Source organism: Montipora capricornis, chromosome 12, assembly GCF_036669925.1.
Source record: "Montipora capricornis isolate CH-2021 chromosome 12, ASM3666992v2, whole genome shotgun sequence".
Classification (NCBI taxonomy): domain Eukaryota; kingdom Metazoa; phylum Cnidaria; class Anthozoa; order Scleractinia; family Acroporidae; genus Montipora; species Montipora capricornis.
The window spans coordinates 15,597,326-15,616,907 of record NC_090894.1 but is presented as its reverse complement, the minus strand read 5'-3'; the positions used below and the strand labels follow the sequence as shown (position 1 = coordinate 15,616,907).

Below are 19,582 nucleotides of genomic sequence, written 5' to 3'. Positions count from 1 at the left end.
AGCGTAGAAGTCGCCTGGTTGTCCAAAACGACAACCAAAGAGGAGAAGGTCGAATTGGGGACTGGTTTACTCAGCTGCGCGAACTCCAATTTGGTGCACAGCGGGGAAAATCATGTCGACGTTAGTTATAATTTTGGCGTTACACCGTTGACTTGGAGAGATAATGTGAATGACAATGGGAATACATTATGCTCAGAAGATTGCGAAAGGCTAAATCCTAACCCGGTAGTTGTGATAACGCCTGCTATGGCGGAGTTACCTTTAGAGGAGTGTGATGATCTTACCAACAGTGCAAACGGTGAACTTTCGGCGGCCATGTTGAAAGATTCGAGTGAGTCATGCTCCTTATCAAGCTTGTGTTCCTGTTCGGAGAACGAAATTCTGACGGATGATGAACCTTCAGAGGATGAAATAAAACCAACGGTGGAGGAGAAGTCAGAAAAGGTAAGAGTACAAGCCGTAACTGTGTATTTAGTGAGCTAACATTGCAGTTGAAGTTGATTCGCTAACTTGTTGCCCTTTTAACTTTGAATTGTGGTGAAAGTCAGCCCGCCAAATTGTTTTCGTTTGTTTAGTTGGACTTTATTTTAATTTGGTTCATCTATTTTGATTTGGTTCATCTCAAGTTTCTTCAAGACGATTTTAGCGTTTATTTAGTGGAATTTAATGTTTATTTGCTTTTGCAACGAGAACTCGAAGCCCTTTCAATGTTGTTGTTTAAAATGAATCGTGTTTATTTCAACAACGTTTCTCGAATTGGGTCTCATTAGGCCTAAGTGTTCGTAGTCTCGTATTTACACATTTGATTGTCAGCTGTGCATAGATGCCATTTTTGGCTAGCTGCTTAGAACATTTCCTGCTTTTTTTACGATATCGATAAGATGAAACCAACAATAGCCTAGTTATGTTTGGGGTTCGAGAATAGTTAAGAAATATTATCTTCCTACGTGACGTCAAAAAGCGAAATATTACCCTAATTGACACAATGAAACGGCGATCTGACTTCAAGAGATGTCAAATCCACCATCTGGGAGGAAGATCTTTTTTCTCAAGGTTGTGACAAGGTTGTACCAGTTATAATTTTGCCTTGTTTAAAATTTATTTTTTGAGAAGACGTTCAAATTTGTAATAATACGCTTTAAATGGTATGAAATCAAATTTATTGTTCATTTCTAACATAGGTAAACATACTTTACGTCTGGAAATCAAATACAGTGACCAATATAGTTTTCTTTAATTTCTTAATTAAAAAAAATAATAATACATTTATAACTGCTGGAGATGTTTGCAAGAACCTTCTGCCAGGTAATAGTATAGGCTGAAAGAGAAAAAATTATTTTGTAAACTTAACATGTACCATTATATCAAAAATAACTGATTTGATTTGTTACTGAGACAACTTAGAGTTAAGGTCTACACACATAACAGGCATCTTACTGATAAAAGAGATCTCATTCAAAGTCGATGTTTCCTAGCTACATGTATATGGCACTGCAAGCTTCCCACCCAGTAGACACAGACAAAACAGTATGGAAGAAAATAGTTATCTTTATTAATGCCATTGAACTCTGAATTTAGGGGCTTTTATTCTAAGGTACGTTTAATTTGGAAAGCGTACTTCCAAAAAAATAGAGAAATACCTGCCAGTCTGAAAGGTGATATTTTTGGTTCCTGATGACGTTAGACTTTCAGACAACATCTCAACTTTGCCAAAAGTTTCTAGCTTTCCCTGAAGATAACTTGATGACTTCTAAAATGCTTGTTATCCAGTTCGGATCATTGTAGTAGTCACAAATATATTGAAGTAATAGTATGCATACATACATACATACGTATACTATTTGTTTAAAAGGCAGGTCAGTTTGAGGCAACCTGAAGGCTGGTGTGGACCTGCCAACAACTTAATTAAAATCTATATTTATAAAACCTCAAATGGAAATAATAAAAACTTCTAAAATTTAAAACCTAAAAATATAAAAAATCTGATCGTTTTGATGTTATCAGACAGGCCTCTTTTCCGAATTGAATTTGGTCCAGTATCTTTGAGGCCTGTCTAAGTTTTTGTTTAAAAAGTTGATAGGAGGAAGCGTCCTTGATGGCTTCAGGAATTAAATTCCAAACAATGGGCCCTCTATACCTTACACTACTTCTGCCAATGTTGCTACTATACCGTACATGCAAGAAGCGATTAATACGCCTTAGGTTATAATTAGTATTAGTCTTGCATGTTTCGAATAGCTATAGGGCTGTGAATAATTTATGATTGATCAGGTACACTATTATGATAGACCTGGTACATTATAGAAGCGAGCCTACGCTTATAAATATAGACTAGTGGTTTCCATTTTACAAGGTCAAGAACGTCAGTGTCAGGAGTTTCGGTAGGGAGTTTGTGGACTAGTTTGGCTGCTTTCAGGTGCAAATGTTCCAAAGTATAAAATGTAGATGGTGAGCAAGATCCCCAAATAGCGATGCAGTAAGTGATGCTTGGTACAATCCCTTTGAAATATAATTTCTTCCAAGACACTTGAGGGAAGGGCTTTAAACTTTTTCAGGAATTTTAGCTTTCCTCCAAACTTAGTGTGCAGTGCTTTAACTTGGGGTTTCCAGTTCAGTTTATAGTCATACTATTTGAAGAAAATTCATATTTGGCAGTAGTCTATTAGATACATGGTGTATTAGTTTTGTTTTTGAAGTAGATATGATACTCAAATGCAAGGCCTGAAAGTTAGAAGGTCTGTGAAAAAGAAGTTTATGCATGTACATCAAAGTAATATTGATTTTAAATGCTATTCATGTCAGTCTTCAAATTCTGTTATTTTTATTTATTATGGAGATTTTTGTTCAGATCTGATTGAATGCTTATTTTTATAATTAAAAAAGTCTAGAGTCAATGTGGCAGTGTGTTACTCTGTGTTCAATATTTGCTATGGTCCCAGAGAACTGGGAAATATAACTGTTTTAGGAGAATGCATTCTATTAAGTAATGATCCGTGTAAGGTGGATAGCAATTTCCTTTGTTATGCGGCAACGGGGCTTTCCCCACATAGGAATGTTATCATTTTTACACAGAGAATGCATAAACCTACAGGAAAGCCGTTAACGCAATAAAATTCATTTACAGCCCACTTTGAAAGGGTGTTTTTTTGTGTTAAAAGATTTTGACCAATCACAAGAGTTGAAAACAAAAGCCAAGAAACATTTACAATTTTACATGTTCCCCACATACAATTTCTGTGGAATTCATTTAAACTGAGACCAGATGAAAGATGGAAGATGGTTGGAAAGTAAGGATGAATATAATACTGCTTTTATGAAGTTTTGTTAACTTTTGCTGTTTAAGCCAATCAGAACTAAGTACAGACAATAGAAAAGTTATCACCTTTTTGCATACCAATTGAATTCCAACATGTTCGTTGCCGTTGTTGCTGTCGTTCTTATCTGGACCGTTTCTTAAATTGTGTCAGTTTTGTGGGATGTCCCTGGGGTATCGATGGGGATGCTATTTGATTTCAGTGTTTGGACACCACCTTGTTCAGGCACAAATACCCTGGATCTCATGTGATAGTGTTATGGCTTGCCCAAGGGAAGTCAAGTCCTGTTACTTGGACGGGTGTCCATCCAGAAATACCCCATGCTGTACATTTTGGGGAGTCGAGGTGTTTGGCTACGCAGCGAGAAAGGCTACTGTTATTTCATAAAACTGATAATGCATTATAACACATGCATTCCATAATTGTTTTTAATCAAATTATTAGCAACAAGATAACAAAAATACTTATAGTGTGATACACATGTACCTTCATTTCTGAATAAATGAAAAGGTTACAAAATGATACTCCCGAACAGGGTTCTTGTTAAGAGCCGGTAACCGGTTATTTTTACCGGCTGTTCAAGTAAATGTTACCGGCTGTTTCACTGAAATATTTACCGAAATTATCCAACAAATATTCGTCTGTTCAAAGGTGAAATTACATTGTGTTTATGGGAAAATATTGCTTTTCCCCCTCCCACTAATCCTGTGAAGATATCTGGCACATGTTATCGCTTCGAAAATATACCATTTGTTAAAGCAATCCAGCTTGATTTTGCCAACTCATCTCTCGAAACGATGTCCGCCATGTTTCCTTCCCATTCCTCCCACGGCCAGGGGAAACCCCCCATAACCACTATTAAGAAACGGTCCAGATAAGAACGATAGCAACAACGGCAACGAACATGTTGGAATTCAATTGGTATGCAAAAAGGTGATATATTTTCTATTGTCTGTACTTACTTATGATTGGCTTAAACAGCAAAAGTTAACAAAACTTCATAAAAGCAGTATTATATTCATCCTTACTTTCCAACCATCTTCCATCTTTAATCTGGGCTCAGTTTAAATGAATTCCACAGAAATCGTATGTGGGGAACATGTAAAATTGTAAACGTTTCTTGGCTTTTGTTTTCAACTCTTGTGATTGGTCAAAATCTTTTAACACAAAAAAACACCCTTTCAAAGTGGGCTGTAAATGAATTTTATTGCATTAACGGCTTTCCTGTAGGTTTATGCATTCTCTGTGTAAAAATGATAACATTCCTATGTGGGGAAAGCCCCGTTGCCGCACAACAAAGGAAATTGCTATCCACCTTACACGGATCATTACTTAAACGTTTACAACATTTTTTCTCCAGTTGATTTTTCCTCCAGTTGTCTCCAGTTGTTATATTGAACATGTTAACTAAACATAAAAAATAACTATTTGAATGGCTTATCATATAAATGTACTGTAGGCAATACAATAAGGTATATTGGTCAATCAGTTGGAAGCCAAGAAATGGAAGTTATTTTGGGTACACCTCACTTTATAACAGAAGGCTTTGTTGATTGCCCAGTATTTGCTACACAGGAAATAGTAATTTTTTAGCCTGGATATATAAAAATTATTGTTTTCTTGCGACACCACAGCTGAATGGTATTTTTTCCTGTTAGTGTGTGCTATTCATTTGATGAGCAATGTCGAAACGTTGAAATATTTTCATTTGGGTCAGCTATGACTGTCCAGATTATTGAAAGGTTTGTACTAGAATTACCTGCTCCTTTCTGGCAATACTATTACTGTTAAGCAATATTACCTTTGAAAATCGAAAAGAGGGAAAAAAATGAGGTTTTTCTTCTTTGGTTTTTCATGTTGTATTACGGTATGTGTAAATAAAATCCCAAAGTGAAACTGTTTTGGCTGTGTAAGAAGTATAGCAGGTTAAATTTTTAAACACATGGATTATGTTTGATTCTTAATATTCTGCTGAACTTCTAAGCCAGAAGAAAGACCTCCATTTTCTTCACCATTACCATTGTCAATCAGAGTATTTAAAATAATATTAATTTCAGTCCTTTTAACATAGAAGTAATTTAACCAAAATGAGAATCCCATGGAACATAATTTTCAAATGCAAGGGATTTTGCTGTTTGAGAACATAATTTTTTAAAATTCAAGAAATGTGACACCTGCTGTTTTCTAAACAATAACCTTTGAAAAAAATGAGTTTTGTATTATAATCTCCTTGCTGCTAATAGGATTTCATGTTATACTGGAAAATCTGGGGTACATTTCCCTGGCAACTTTTTTTTCAGCAAATTTCAACCACTATTTTAAATTAGATTTGCAGAGATTGAATTTTGGATGATCAGCAACAGATAAATTCTGTTTTTTGTTTAGTGAATAGTCAAACAAAATAATGCATTACATATACAGTATCATCACAAAAAAAAACTAATAAAATATTAATATTTCTTTTTTATCTAGCTGGAAATGATTTTTTATAAGTGTGGCTCAACAAAAAGTCACCCATTGCTAATTGCAAGAAGTGGCATTGTTTCATTTTAATTAATAGTATTAATTTTTTTTCTTGATGTACATAAAGGAACATGTTAACTTGCATGGGTAAGTTTAAAAAAAAAAGGATGGATGTTTTTCACAGGTACTGGTAGGATAATTTCAAATCTTAAAATATTATTAATGTTGTATAGAGATGCTGAGAAAATTACAATTTTGATAGCTTAACAATAAAACCTTTTTACCCCCTGTTTGTCTTGCAGGGCTAGTGGTAGAAAATTCATCAATGACTTGGTTTATTTTCTGGTTATCCCAATGCACTTTTTTGGTGTACAGGTCGTGTGACATTTTGTTCCAGAGCTTCAGTGTGGATGACTTAGGGGAAAGTTAGACTAGAATTATTATACAAAATAGGTTTTTAAAAAAATTACACAAGAGTCACTTTAGAGGTTCTGCTTGGAGCACATCACATTTAAAAACTTAAATATGAGTAAATATGGCTTTCCAGCTATATACATACACTGTACATGTAGCAACACTGGAGTTTGTAATTTTTTTAGACCAACATTAGCTAGGCAAACACACTAAATTTGTTTTCAATTTCTTTTTTGTTTTTTTCCCTATTTGGAAATCTTCTCTCCCTTTGGGAAATCCTTAAAATTAAAGTGTAACATACTGTGAATCTCACAGTACAAATGTATGCTACATTACTGCCAGAATACTTATTAAGTAGGAGAGACAAAAAAGAATGCTTGGAGTCAGAAGTTAATAATTCACAGCATAAATACAGTATGTGTATCTTAATATTGTATTCCCATTGTCCAAGCATAATATTGTCATTTAAATATATACAGGTAAACTAGTTATAGCTGTCGCTAAAGTGCCAACGAGCCAAGCTTGCGTGATCTGGCGCCTGGCGGCTGCAAACATCACACGGCGTACTCGTGCGGCACTCTCATTGGTTATCGCTACGGTCAACATTTCATCGCTTTGGTCTACATTACAGCTTTTGGTCTACATTACACTCAAATTTGAAGCACTTCTGAGATTTCGTCCGCCTAAAAATCTTCTCGCGGCTCTATAAGCTGCCGCCTCGCCAGGCCTTCTGTCTTCAGAAGGCCTGACTCGTTGGCAATAACATTTTGACACATTTTGATGTTCTTGGTTGTGATGTTTCTCCCAGACCAATTCACGCTGGAAGAAGATTAGAGGTATGATCCACTGGTCTCCATTTGTACAGAATTTCAAAAAGAAATATCCTTGGGTACAGTTGGCTGGACATCAAGGTTAGTTTGTATTCAATATGTCTTTTTATTTCTTGCCTTACAAATTTTCTATAACTACAACAACGATGACAAAAACTTCAACAACAATGATGACTACAACTGTGATTGCAGCGATGAGTGTAAATTTGAAAAGTTTGGTGGAGGAACAACTTTTACCGGGACCTGCACCTCCCTGGGGTGGGAAAAGGCTTGTGATCCTGATATCAAGCTGCTTTCAGTGTGTGCAAGATTTTTTGTGTCATTACTATGATCTTAAGAATGATTATTACAGGTTCAATAACATTCGGAAAGTCTTAACCTGTTCTTTAATTCTTTTATATATGGTTCAGCTATCAAACAGCAGCATTGATGAGTGTTAAATTTTTACGAAATACCTCCTTCATTCGATGTCACTGGCCATTTGACCCCGCCTTGTGTTTCACACATTTAAGTCTAAGCATCAATGATTTAAAATAGCACTGATAAACAGTATATTTAAGTCTAAGCACCCATTTTAAAACAGGTAGCTTTCAATAACTGCATGGCCATGTCATTCATAGTTATTCTAAGAAGACTCCTGTATGAATATAGCAAATATAGGTTGCTGTACCGGTCCCGTGTGAATAGCCACTGCCGTTTGGAAAGTGTTTTGATCTGTGACTTTAACCCTTTCAGGATGCCTCCCAGTTGACAAGTAAAATCTTTTTCTTTTTAAGTTTCACCCCCAGGAGTCAATGGGTTAGTAGGGGGGGGGGGGGGGGGGTGCTGACTGGTTATCCCATTCACCTCAGGTGACCTAGGACGCCCTACGTTGTAGAATGCCCCCCCTTGAAGAGTGCAATCGTCCTGGCGTTAGACAGAGGAAAATCTGTTACTTCTCACTCCCAGGAGTGCACACATTATAAAAAAGCAACCAGGTATACTGGAAATATTTTGTTTTAATCCTCCTTCGCAGGTTGCTTTAAACCAGGTGAAAATGGAATGATCCTCAAGAAATCAACAGAGAAAGAGAGGGAATGTTTAGCAAAGCTCATGAAGGATATTCTGAGGCCATACATCCCAGAGTACCGAGGAGAGGTTAATAAAGGTGGTGAACGTATCCTTTACATTCCTCACCATTGAGGGCGGCATCATTGTCATTTTTAATTTTGTTTTCTTGAATTACGATTAATATTAAGGCTTGGTGAATTGATAGTCATGGGACTTGCACAGTATTATGTTAATGGTGTTAAGGAAATTAGACCTTAATTTTGTCTTTTGGTCAGCAAAAGGAATTGGTCTTGACAAACTGTGAGCCAGCAAGCCATGTGAGTCACGCATGGTGACTCACATCGCTCGCGTGTTGACTTGCATTTAGGTTTAAGCACCCATTTCAAGTAGTGCTGATAAACATTAAATATTTAAGTCTTAAGTACCCATTAAAAAAAAGCTTTTAAGGACTGTGTAGCTTGCATGTTGACTTGCACAAGGACTCACATGTTGACTTACATGGCTCACATGTTGACTTACATAGCTCACATGTTGACTTACATGGCTCACATGTTGACTTACATGGCTCACATGTTGACTCTCATGACTCGCATGTTGACTTAAAAGGCTCACATGTTGACTTACATGGCTCACATGTTGACTCTCATGGCTCACATGTTGACTCTCATGGCTCACATGTTGACTTACATGGCTCACATGTTGACTTACATGGCTCACATGTTGACTCTCATGACTCACATGTTGACTCTGATGGCTCACATGTTGACTCTGATGGCTCACATGTTGACTTACATGGCCCACATGTTGACTTACATGGCTCACATGTTGACTTACATGGCTCACATGTTGACTCTCATGGCTCACATGTTGACTCTCATGACTCGAATGTTGACTTACATGGCTCACATGTTGACTCTCATGGCTCACATGTTGACTTACATGGCTCACATGTTGACTCTCATGGCTCACATGTTGACTTACATGGCTCACATGTTGACTTACATGGCTCACATGTTGACTTACATGGCTCACATGTTGACTCTCATGGCTCACATGTTGACTCTCATGACTCGAATGTTGACTTACATGGCTCACATGTTGACTCTCATGGCTCACATGTTGACTTACATGGCTCACATGTTGACTCTCATGGCTCACATGTTGACTTACATGGCTCACATGTTGACTTACATGGCTCACATGTTGACTTACGTGGCTCACATGTTGACTCTCATGGCTCACATGTTGACTCTCATGACTCGAATGTTGACTTACATGGCTCACATGTTGACTCTCATGGCTCACATGTTGACTTACATGGCTCACATGTTGACTTACATGGCTCACATGTTGACTTACATGGCTCACATGTTGACTCTCATGGCTCACATGTTGACTTACGTGGCTCACATGTTGACTCTCATGGCTCACATGTTGACTTACATGGCTCACATGTTGACTCTCATGGCTCACATGTTGACTCTCATGACTCAAATGTTGACTTACATGGCTCACATGTTGACTCTCATGGCTCACATGTTGACTTACATGGCTCACATGTGGACTTACATGGCTCACATGTTGACTCTCATGACTCGCATGTTGACTCGCATATGGCACAAAATCAAATGAGTCTGGATGAGAAGTCTCTGAAAATTCCCTCCATAGGGTATGGCTTAATATTATTAGTTATTCATTCAACAAAACTATTCAGATGTGATTGATTCACTCACAAAATAACTGATTCAAGGAAAAAATACATGAATTTATTTTTAGAATGTTGTGGTTATTCATTGTGGTGATTTACACAAATCAATGAAAATTTTATTGACAATACACGAAGATCACTGCTTGATTAATATAATACTTTGTATTCATCTGGCAATGAGGTCAACCGAAGGAGTATTGTTCTATAAAGAAATTTTCTCAGCCTCCCATGTGCATGTATCAGAACATTGTTTAAAATGAAAAAAAAAAAAGTTTAACTTTTTGCTCAGATGAACTGCTTGAATGTCTTGGTAAGAGGGATCCAGAGTTATATCTCTTTTCTGTTCGACAGATTCCACATTCGGTCTGTGGATTGACCATTTTTTGTATGTTTTGACATTGACATTAGAAATGTACAGAAATTTAAATCATGTTGAAGGAGTTTGTTACCATCTCGTGCTTTGAAATAATCACTTTTGTAACATCCACGAAAGAGATGTTTCCTTGTCTTTCCTTGACATGAATGTTTCAGGTTATCTTGAAATGCAGGATCTACTTCAAGAATTTGAAATCCCATCTGTTATGGATTGTAAGATGGGGACAAGGTATGAAAAATCAAATGTGTTTTAACCCATTGACTCCTGAGTTAGTTAGTTAGTTAGTTAGTTAGTTAGTTAGTTAGTCAGTCAATCAGTCAGTCTTCTCTGTCATTCATGAGGGCAGGCAAATCTTCTAACTGGATGTTCAGGTCTCTAGTGATGCTGTCCAAGAAGCTAAATGGTCTTCTTCGTCTGTTAGGACATTGGAGTCTCAAAAGCAGAACGTCGGAGATTATCTGATCTTTAACTCCTGAACCGTCCCTCATTGACGAGTAAAATCGTTTTGCGTTAGACAGTGTAAAATCTATTATTTAAGTCTCACTCCTAGGAGTCAATAGGTCAAATAACAGAGGAGGAAGTTCTGCCTTTGTAATGACATCTGCAAATTGTTAGACTCTCTTGTCTTCTTGGATTTAAGGACAGTAAACTGTAAGCCCCATCTCACAACCCTACAATGTTCATAACCCTGTGGGATGTTAAAGAGTCCACACACTTTTCTTAAAGAGCAGGGCATGGATTTCCCAGTGTTTTGCTATATCATGGAACCTTGGAAGGGTAAACGCTCAGAGATGCTGACTGTGAGTAGCGACACCAAGCACAGCCACACCAAGGGTAAACAAAGATATGATGGCGACGATGATGATGATGATGATGATGATGATAACTTCAAATTTGGTCATATCACATCATTTTCAAGAGGAGAATAGCGAAGAGATTTACTAATAATTAGTAAATTTCTTCACTAATTCTAGTAATGCTGGTTTTCACAAGAAACGAAAGATAATGCGTAAGCACGAGCGCAAGCACAACTGTACAGTTATCGTTTGCATTTTCTCTGTGAAAATGGCCTTGACGCAAGCATAAACAGGACTGCAAGAGCAAGCACAAAGGTCATAATTTGTCCTTTTCTTGTGCTTGTGTTCGCCTTACACTGTGTGAAAACAAAACACAGCATAGCAGAAGGAAATGGTATGTCTTGCTGTGTCTCGCCAATTAAAGCAGTCGACCCATATTCCGTGGGTCTGAGCATTTGCATGTTTTCACCCAGCATAAGCTACATATGCATGTACCTGTGCTTGCAGTGCTAGTTAAAACCAGGCTTAAGATACATATACAAGGTGTCTGGCAATAGCATAATGGAATAAAATTAATATAATTTGTGTTTTTTTTTTTTCTATATTAGAACATATTTGGAGGATGAACTTGCAAAGGCTAATTCAAAACCCAGGAAAGTGAGTTGACAATAATGTCCTTGAAATTGTTTAAATTCTCTTGCCTGTACCTTATAAAGACAGCTGATGGGAAGACAATAAACAAAAATTGATTTCCTTTAATTTACTGTCTATACCAGCAAATTCAAGACCTTATTCAGACTTTTTTACCGTTTTTGGGCTTCCATGGGCAGGTGGCAGAAACAGAATTTATTTCCAGTACATTTATTTTACCTGGTTTTTATTCTTACTTACACGACATATTTTTCTCCCAGGATTTGTTTCAAAAGATGGTAGAAGTAGATCCAAATGAACCCACTGAGGAGGAAAAAAGAGAAGAAGGAGTAACAAAACCTCGGTACATGCGATGGAGAGAACAGCTGAGTTCTACAGCTAGTCTTGGCTTCAGAATTGAGGGGATAAAGGTTAGAAATTCACATATACACATATGTCTTCTTGAGAGGCGACAGGTTACTAATATCATTATTTAGTTACATTTATATTCAGAAAGGAAAGGAAAGGAAAGGAACTTTAAATTATTCAAGTGTATAGTCGTTCTAGCGCTGGAGCACTAATTGAGAACACTGTAAAATGAAATCAACAATTAATGTAAATCAAGACAAGTCAAATGTTGGTTTTGAGGAGAGGGTAAAACCAGAGTACCCTGAGGAACACTTCTTGGTGCAGAGTAGAGTACCAGCAAACTCAACCTACGTATGATGTCAAGTCTGGGAATTGAACCCAGGCCACATTGGTGGGAGGTGAGTGCTCTCACAACTGTGCCAGCTCTGCATCCCTAGAAACCCTCTGCACCTGGTAGAAACAGTACCTGGAATCCAGGGCCGGTTGTTCGAAAGCTGATTGACTTAATCCAGGATTAGTGTCAACTTTGGTATGACGTTTTCAACATTTTGATGAAAGTTTCTTTTGCTTATTTTTGCTTTTCAAGATTGACTTTAAAATAATTATTGTTGAGAACGGTGCAAAATAATATATAGAGTGAAAATTGATTGTCTGGTGCTCTCATCCTCCACACGACCTTAAATTTGATCATTTCTTTCACGTGGTTGTTTAGACGAGAACGGCAAAGAAATGTATCAATGTAAAACGCATGTGCAGGGCATTCAGAACTATTGTTTTTGCTAATTAAACCTATTGTTATGTGACATTCTTGTAGCTGCCTTCGTCGTCCTTCCTTAATTAAGGTAGTTTTTCAGTGAACATAGAATTTCTTAACCCTTAAATTACTCCCAAACCATCAGCCATTAATGAGTTAAGAAGATTGTCTGACATTAGACAGAGAGAAGTTTATAAATGTAACTCTGAGTCAGAAAAGGGAAAAGTTCCAGGTGATTTGGGTGTGATGAATATCATCGAGAACATAAATCTGCTGTTGATATTTTGAATGTGTAATGGACCAAATTTGCTAACTCATGTCATACCCAATTCTAACCCTTGGGGAATGAAACGTTTTGTTCCAGACCTTTTCATATGGGTTAAATTTGAATGCTACATTATAGTGCAAACTCAATATGCTAAGAATCTTAACCCCAAGAGATCTGAATTGGGTACAACATTGAGTTACATGGAGTCAATTTGGTCCATGAATTAAAATTTGTAAACACTGATTTGCCATTTTACTTACAGACAGGTGATCATAAACCAAACAAAGATTTCAAGAAAACAAGAACTAAAGAGGATGTTGACAATGTTTTTACAGAATTCATTGGCAATGATGATCAAATAAGAGTGAGTAGTCAAACCTTTTCTCCTTTTTTTCTGAATAACAGCATTCCTTACCATATAAATGAGGTTTTTTTTTTTTCATTTCCTTTTCCATTTTCTTTTTCACAGAAAAAGTATCTTAGAAGACTCAAAGCTATCAGAGCAACTCTGGAGTCTTCCCCGTTTTTTCGTTCTCATGAGGTTAGAGCCAAACAAACTTATTTACCATGTTTTAATAATCTTATTGTTCTGTGCAAATGAAGCTACATGTAATGCAAGGAAATAACATTCTTAAGTAGCTTGCAAGTGGACTGTTTTGGCAGGGTGAGTTAAAACAGGGGAAAATGGAGATCCCCAACCATGAAGAGACTGCTTGTAGACTACCTCCAAGGCATCTTCAGCTATTACATGTTTAGTATAATTAAATAGGTTATTATTGAGAATTCTCTGCGCTGATTGGTTGCACTTGAGGTGATAATTATGCAAGTGTTTTTTTTTCAAAATGGCCACAAGCCGTTTTGTCGAGGTGACAGACAAAAAAATTATTATTTTAAAGAAAATGCATATTTTTCATTATACTAAAACAATAATTATTATTAGTATGTACTCACTCAGTGATCTTGGTGTTTCAAGCAATCTGATTGGTTCGCTATCTCGGAGTAATTGAGCATTATTCACTCCCTACGGAGTGAATAATGCTTGATCCAAACAAAACAAAATGGCCGGCGTAAACTCGCCAGCATTTATGAATCGGAAATATTGAGAATACAAGAAGATGCTGTGCTACAGAAGACAAAGAAGGCCACAAAATTTGGCCTGAAAGTTTTCAAAGGTAAGAGAAGAGTTCATACTTTTGCCAACCAGTGTGTGACTTCGTTTTTCCAGATAATTATTGCTGAAAATTAAACAATCTTCACGCCAACAATTTGTTTCAGTCGGATTAATTCTCTCTGTAGGGCTGGTCGCCCACCAAAATGAATTTCTTAGTGAAATCGAGAAATTAAAAAAATGTTTAAGAAAGTTCCACATGGTTGCAAGGAAACAAGAAGGGTCATTTTACAACAAACTAATGCTCACCTCAATTAGAGCCACCATTTCATGTGGATCCCTTACCAACTGCAGGCACTTTCAATTTCCATTTCAAATGAACCTCAAAAACTTTGATCGAACGGTGAAAATGTTATAACAAGTAGACTTTCGATTTAGATTGCTGATTTAAACGGTGCTAAATGACCATTTTGCTGTTTGTGACGAGGATTTTAACGAAGGTTATTTGGATTTGCCATGTTTGAAGCTTCTGTAAACACTTTCGCATATGCTTTGTGCCACTTGCGTGTTTTCCACGCATGAATTGAGATGCCACTTACCGGTAAATCGAATTTGGATGGTTTTTTCTGCAATTGTTGTTGAGATCACTTCGTGAGTATATACTAAAACAATTATTCTTTTCAATCTTGTTGAAAAGTGGCAGAATATTTACCTCACCGCTTTGCGACTCGGTAAATATTCTACCACTATTCACCTCGATTTCAAAGAATAATTGTTAATTATTCACCTCAGGCTTGGTAAATATCGGTGAATAAAAACCTCAACTTTGTCTCAGTTTTAATTCACCTTGCCTTCGGCAAATTAACAATAATTGTGACTAAAATCGCTTTGTATTACAGGTCATAGGTAGCTCACTGTTATTTGTCCATGACACCTGTGGCAGGGCGAGTGTGTGGATGATAGATTTTGGAAAGACAGTAACTCTTAAAGATGGCCAATGGTTGAATCACAGATCACCTTGGCAAGAAGGCAATCATGAAGATGGATATTTATGGGGTCTTGATAACATGGTGGATATTTGGGCTAAAAGATGATTTTGATTCGGAATTATTACAACTTTTTTGTATGTAGTTCACGTGGCGCTTACTTTAAGCTTATTTTTCTAGGTAATAATAGTCAACGGAGATTACTGAAAATTCTCCAAAATTAGGTGCCATTATTACTTAAAATGTAGATTTTTCATCTGGGATAGTTTTGTTCAAAGTCCTTCCTTTTTCAACCTTATTTAAAAGGGGCATCGTCATGACACTTTTGCTTTACTTTAAACTAAAAGAAATGCCTTTCCATCAATGCAGACCAGAAGGTAATGCTTGGATTGTGTTACCAAGAGTCATAATAATACCATATATGGCAATTATTATTTTTTTCATCAAAGGTATCTTTTGTCACCCATATCTAAGCCTTTAGCCAAGAATGGAAAGAGTGGAAATTGGTTGAAATTTAAAAAATGTTTGCAAACCTTTTTTTCTTGGTGGTTTAAAAAATACCATGTAAATTTACGGGTAATAGGGTTACTCCCTTATGACTATGTTAAAATTTATTAGATACCTTCTCCCATGGTGGTTAGAAATGCTAAGTAAGCTGTAACATTAAAGTGCACCTAAACATCAAATATTTTTCGTCTATAATATTAATCTCCCCACCAAAAGCAAACATGTTTTGCCATTATTGCCTCAAAAATTTGCTCCTTATCTAACGGGCAAGATGTGCAAGGTTATAAAAACAGACCCCGACCATGATGAGAGAGGCATGGTATGCAAAGCAGTTTGTGACATAAAATTGAGAGTAGGCCCGCCTCTCACATCAAGGTCGAAGTCTGTTTTCATGGATCAAAATTACTGGTAGTTCTGCAAATTCTATGTGGCTTGAAAATCTGGGTAACAATAGTGACATGTGGTTGCTTTGGATTGGGAGATTTATAATAATTATTATAAGGAATGAAAAATATTTGAGTTTTGGTGCCATTTAAGCTAAACTCGGTCTTGACAAAAAATGGCAAAACTGCTTTGGCATTGCCCCTTTAACTATGTGTAAATAATCTATAGTTTTATTTATGTTGCTTTACAAAAGGTTGATGGAAACAACTACCAGAGGAAGTATAAATAAGTGTAGATGGTCAATGTATAAACACAAAGAACGAGGCAGAGTCGACATGCGAACAAGTTCTGTGCAAAACCACTACTACTGAAATCACTAAACTGTTTGCACCCCGAAAAAAATGATCGATCGCATTTGAATTTCGACTTGCTCACGTGACCATTTGGAGCGCCCTGATTTGTGACGTTCATTCTTGATGTGAGCGAGACCATGGGAAAATATGAAAGAAACAAACCGGTCAGTGTAAAACGCAGACTGCAGACTGGGGGTAAAATGCAGCCTGAGGTTATAGTTTAACTGTTAAAAAAGCCCAAACCTATTAGAAATGCTAACAGTTAAGCCTAAATATTGTTTTAGGCCTAATTAGCGTAAGATTAGCATTTCTAAGGCAAAATTGTATGGTTTATAAATACCAGTATAGTATCGACAGATTGTTCACTGGAATCGATACCGAAGTATCGGTTTTCTTATCGGTCATTGTGGAACATCGAAGGCGGGACGAAACGTCTTCCATATATGTGAAACTGTAAGACCACTCATTTTTTACTATAATCCTATATCTCTGAAATGTCCCAGGTAGAACTCTGTTGAAACATCTCCCCCTCCACTCAACCATCAGTGTCCACATATCATTTCCAAACCGAAAGTTCTTTGTACACATTCTCATACCGCATTCTGTTTCTTTATTTTCCCATGGTCTCGCTCACATCAAGAATGACGCGTCACAAATTGGGGCGCTCCAAAATTAATAATCATGTGAGCGATTTTAAATTTTAAATCCGATCGATCATTTTTTCGGGGTGAAAACAGTTTAGTGATTTTGGTAGTAAGTGTAAAAATTGCCAGACAAAAGCACTTTTGTTTAAGATGTAAAAACTGAGAGGTCATTGCTGAAGTGTAGCTTATACATGTAACTGGATAAAATGCTTGTGAGAGAAGACCATTTTACAGTTTAGTCTTCAAGCAAACTTCCTAGATATTGGGAAACATGGTAGTAAATTTCAGTATTACACGATTCAACCTTTTCATGCACAAGAACAGGTTCATATATTTAAGGACTACGTTTTGGCCTGCTGCTTTAATTATTGTAAGACATGTGCATATCATGGTACACCCCCTCTGTGAAGGCTTTATGCCTGCATTATCAATTTTAGTTTTCTGTTAATATCATGCAGATGTTGCTAACTGTTTTCTTCCCAACCATTTTTTGAAGTGGCCGCGAGACTAGACTCTTCAGTCTTCTATATTATTTTGTATTGACATGATTTTCAGTCGATAATTTCATATCTCACAACTTGAATCATGGTGCACATTTCATCATGAGATGTTCTTTCACATAAATTTGTGCACATTATAAATGGTGTTGTTGGAGAGTTTTGGATGGGAACACATGGCAGCTATATATCCTTCCAATCATTGCTTATGGGCCTCAATGTACATGTACACTGTGATAATGTGTTGCAAGGAAAGAGCTTCTTTGGTATGAGAAAGCTAAACAACAGCAAATGCCAACAGTGTTAAGCTTATATTTGAGGATTGAGTTTTCTGAATTTTACTGGTCAAAATGTTGTAATCATTCCTGAATATATTTTAGGTGTTCCTGACTGTATACTTTGCTGAGACCATTATTAATTTTGAACAGTATAAAGTGTATTTTGTTCACCAAGCCTGCATGAATATTTTGCAAGAAAGGGCTTACATTTCAGAAGTTAGAAAACCAAAATAATTATACTCATCTCATCGTCTTGGTCATTTGAGTAGTAGTATTGAATGAAGTGAGTCTAGCAAGAAGTATAGAATTAGCTATTAATTTTGTTCTTAACAATAATAATTAATTTCAATTTCCTACAAGCTAGGAAAATATGGGATTATGTGTACATTCTGAGTAACATACAAAATGCATACATCTTAGTTAAAACTCTGTAAATACTTTCCTTCTATTTGGTTGCTGCCATGTTAATGGTCTTGATCGTTCATTAAAGATAGTTTTTTGTGATTTTGTAAGTGACTGTGATATGTATTTGCTGCAATTGCTCAGTTTTGCAAATTAACATATTCTCTACTTTCTCAAATATTTCCATGATACACCCAGTTTAGCCCTTCAAAAATATGCATAGGCATTGTTTTAAATTAATCTTGGGACATCTTCATGTCTCAAGAGAAATTGAAAACAATGATTATGCACAAATTTATGGGATTTGAGGAAGTAGGGGTTTGATGCAACATCAACAGTTCTGGATAAGAGATATCAGGAAGTGGTCTCTCAACTGTGGTAACCAAAGAATAGCAGAGGTATTCGCTTGCAGCAACTACCTTCAAAAAGAAAAGCTGACACACTGACCACCTCACCACCACAACTTGATGCTGAAGCCTGGTTTTCATCAGTGACGCACGCACAAGCAACATACACTATGAATTAGCTTGTTCATTACCGGTAGTTTCTACTGTTATCACCAAAAGTACTATTGATCAAAACACTGCTAATTTGTATACTTATGCTGCTTGTGCTTACACTTGTGTTGTTGGTGAAAACCAGACTTAACTGTGAATAGCTGAAACAGCAGCTAAACTCAACTTTAAATTAAGTGGCCATGTCACATTATTTTAGGGTGTTTAGGGAGAAATCTTTACTTTATTACAAGTTTAATTAAAACTTGAAAATGGCAATGTGGAATTACCGCACTGATAAAGTTTTCGTCGTATCACAATTATTGAGATGATTCTGAGCAAAAACTGCCTTTGATGTCACTGTTCCTTGGTATCAACATAGTTTGCTTTTAACGCATAACGTAAGGCGCAATAGAACGAGACAACAGACGTATCGGCGTTTTTTGAGGGGAACGCTGCCTTGCGACTGGTTAGCCTATGCGACTTCCAGATTGCGTGATATAGAACAACCTCACTTATCTCCCCAGCACTACGAGCTGATTGGTAAACAGCACGTGCTGGATCGGACAAGAGTATTGGTTAGCGAGCAATCTACAAAGGCAAATGAGCCAACAAGCTTGGGGGAAGTCGCTGCGCAGACTTAACCACACCTCGCAGGAGTGACCCAATTTTTAATGAAGGCAAGGCGATAAACCCAACCCATCTCCAAAGGGAGGGAGGGAGGGAGGGGAAAAAACTTTAACAAATGCCAACAGCTAGTTGGTTTGCTATAGAAGACAAACTGCCAAGTGAACCTTGGACGGCTAACTGATTAAAGTAGCCAGTTGTACAGCTTCTACTATGAGCAGGTAGGTATTACACATGCTCTTTAACAGTTATGAATGAGGCCTTAACAGATGTACGTTATAAACTGAGATCTAGGAACAAAGTCTCAATGTCCTCATTTTATTTACAAC

At 36.8% G+C, this 19,582-nt stretch overlaps 1 protein-coding gene and 1 pseudogene across 1 annotated transcript in view; one reads left to right on the top strand and one right to left on the bottom strand.

Moving 5' to 3' along the window:
• Positions 1 to 18,242, top strand: part of LOC138026264 (inositol-trisphosphate 3-kinase A-like) — an 18,908-nt gene extending 666 nt beyond the window's left edge. The window contains exons 1-9 of the mRNA XM_068873535.1: positions 1 to 444; positions 7,000 to 7,102; positions 8,037 to 8,177; positions 10,311 to 10,383; positions 11,561 to 11,609; positions 11,864 to 12,013; positions 13,236 to 13,337; positions 13,443 to 13,514; positions 14,981 to 18,242. The exon at positions 1 to 444 is cut by the window's left edge and continues 666 nt beyond it. Coding sequence (XP_068729636.1) covers positions 1 to 444; positions 7,000 to 7,102; positions 8,037 to 8,177; positions 10,311 to 10,383; positions 11,561 to 11,609; positions 11,864 to 12,013; positions 13,236 to 13,337; positions 13,443 to 13,514; positions 14,981 to 15,175 — 1,329 coding nt within the window. The 3' untranslated portion in view covers positions 15,176 to 18,242. The remainder of the gene's footprint in view (positions 445 to 6,999; positions 7,103 to 8,036; positions 8,178 to 10,310; positions 10,384 to 11,560; positions 11,610 to 11,863; positions 12,014 to 13,235; positions 13,338 to 13,442; positions 13,515 to 14,980) is intronic.
• LOC138027414 (uncharacterized protein PFD1115c-like) lies at positions 8,326 to 10,159 on the bottom strand (annotated as a pseudogene).
• Positions 18,243 to 19,582: the final 1,340 nt, after the last annotated feature.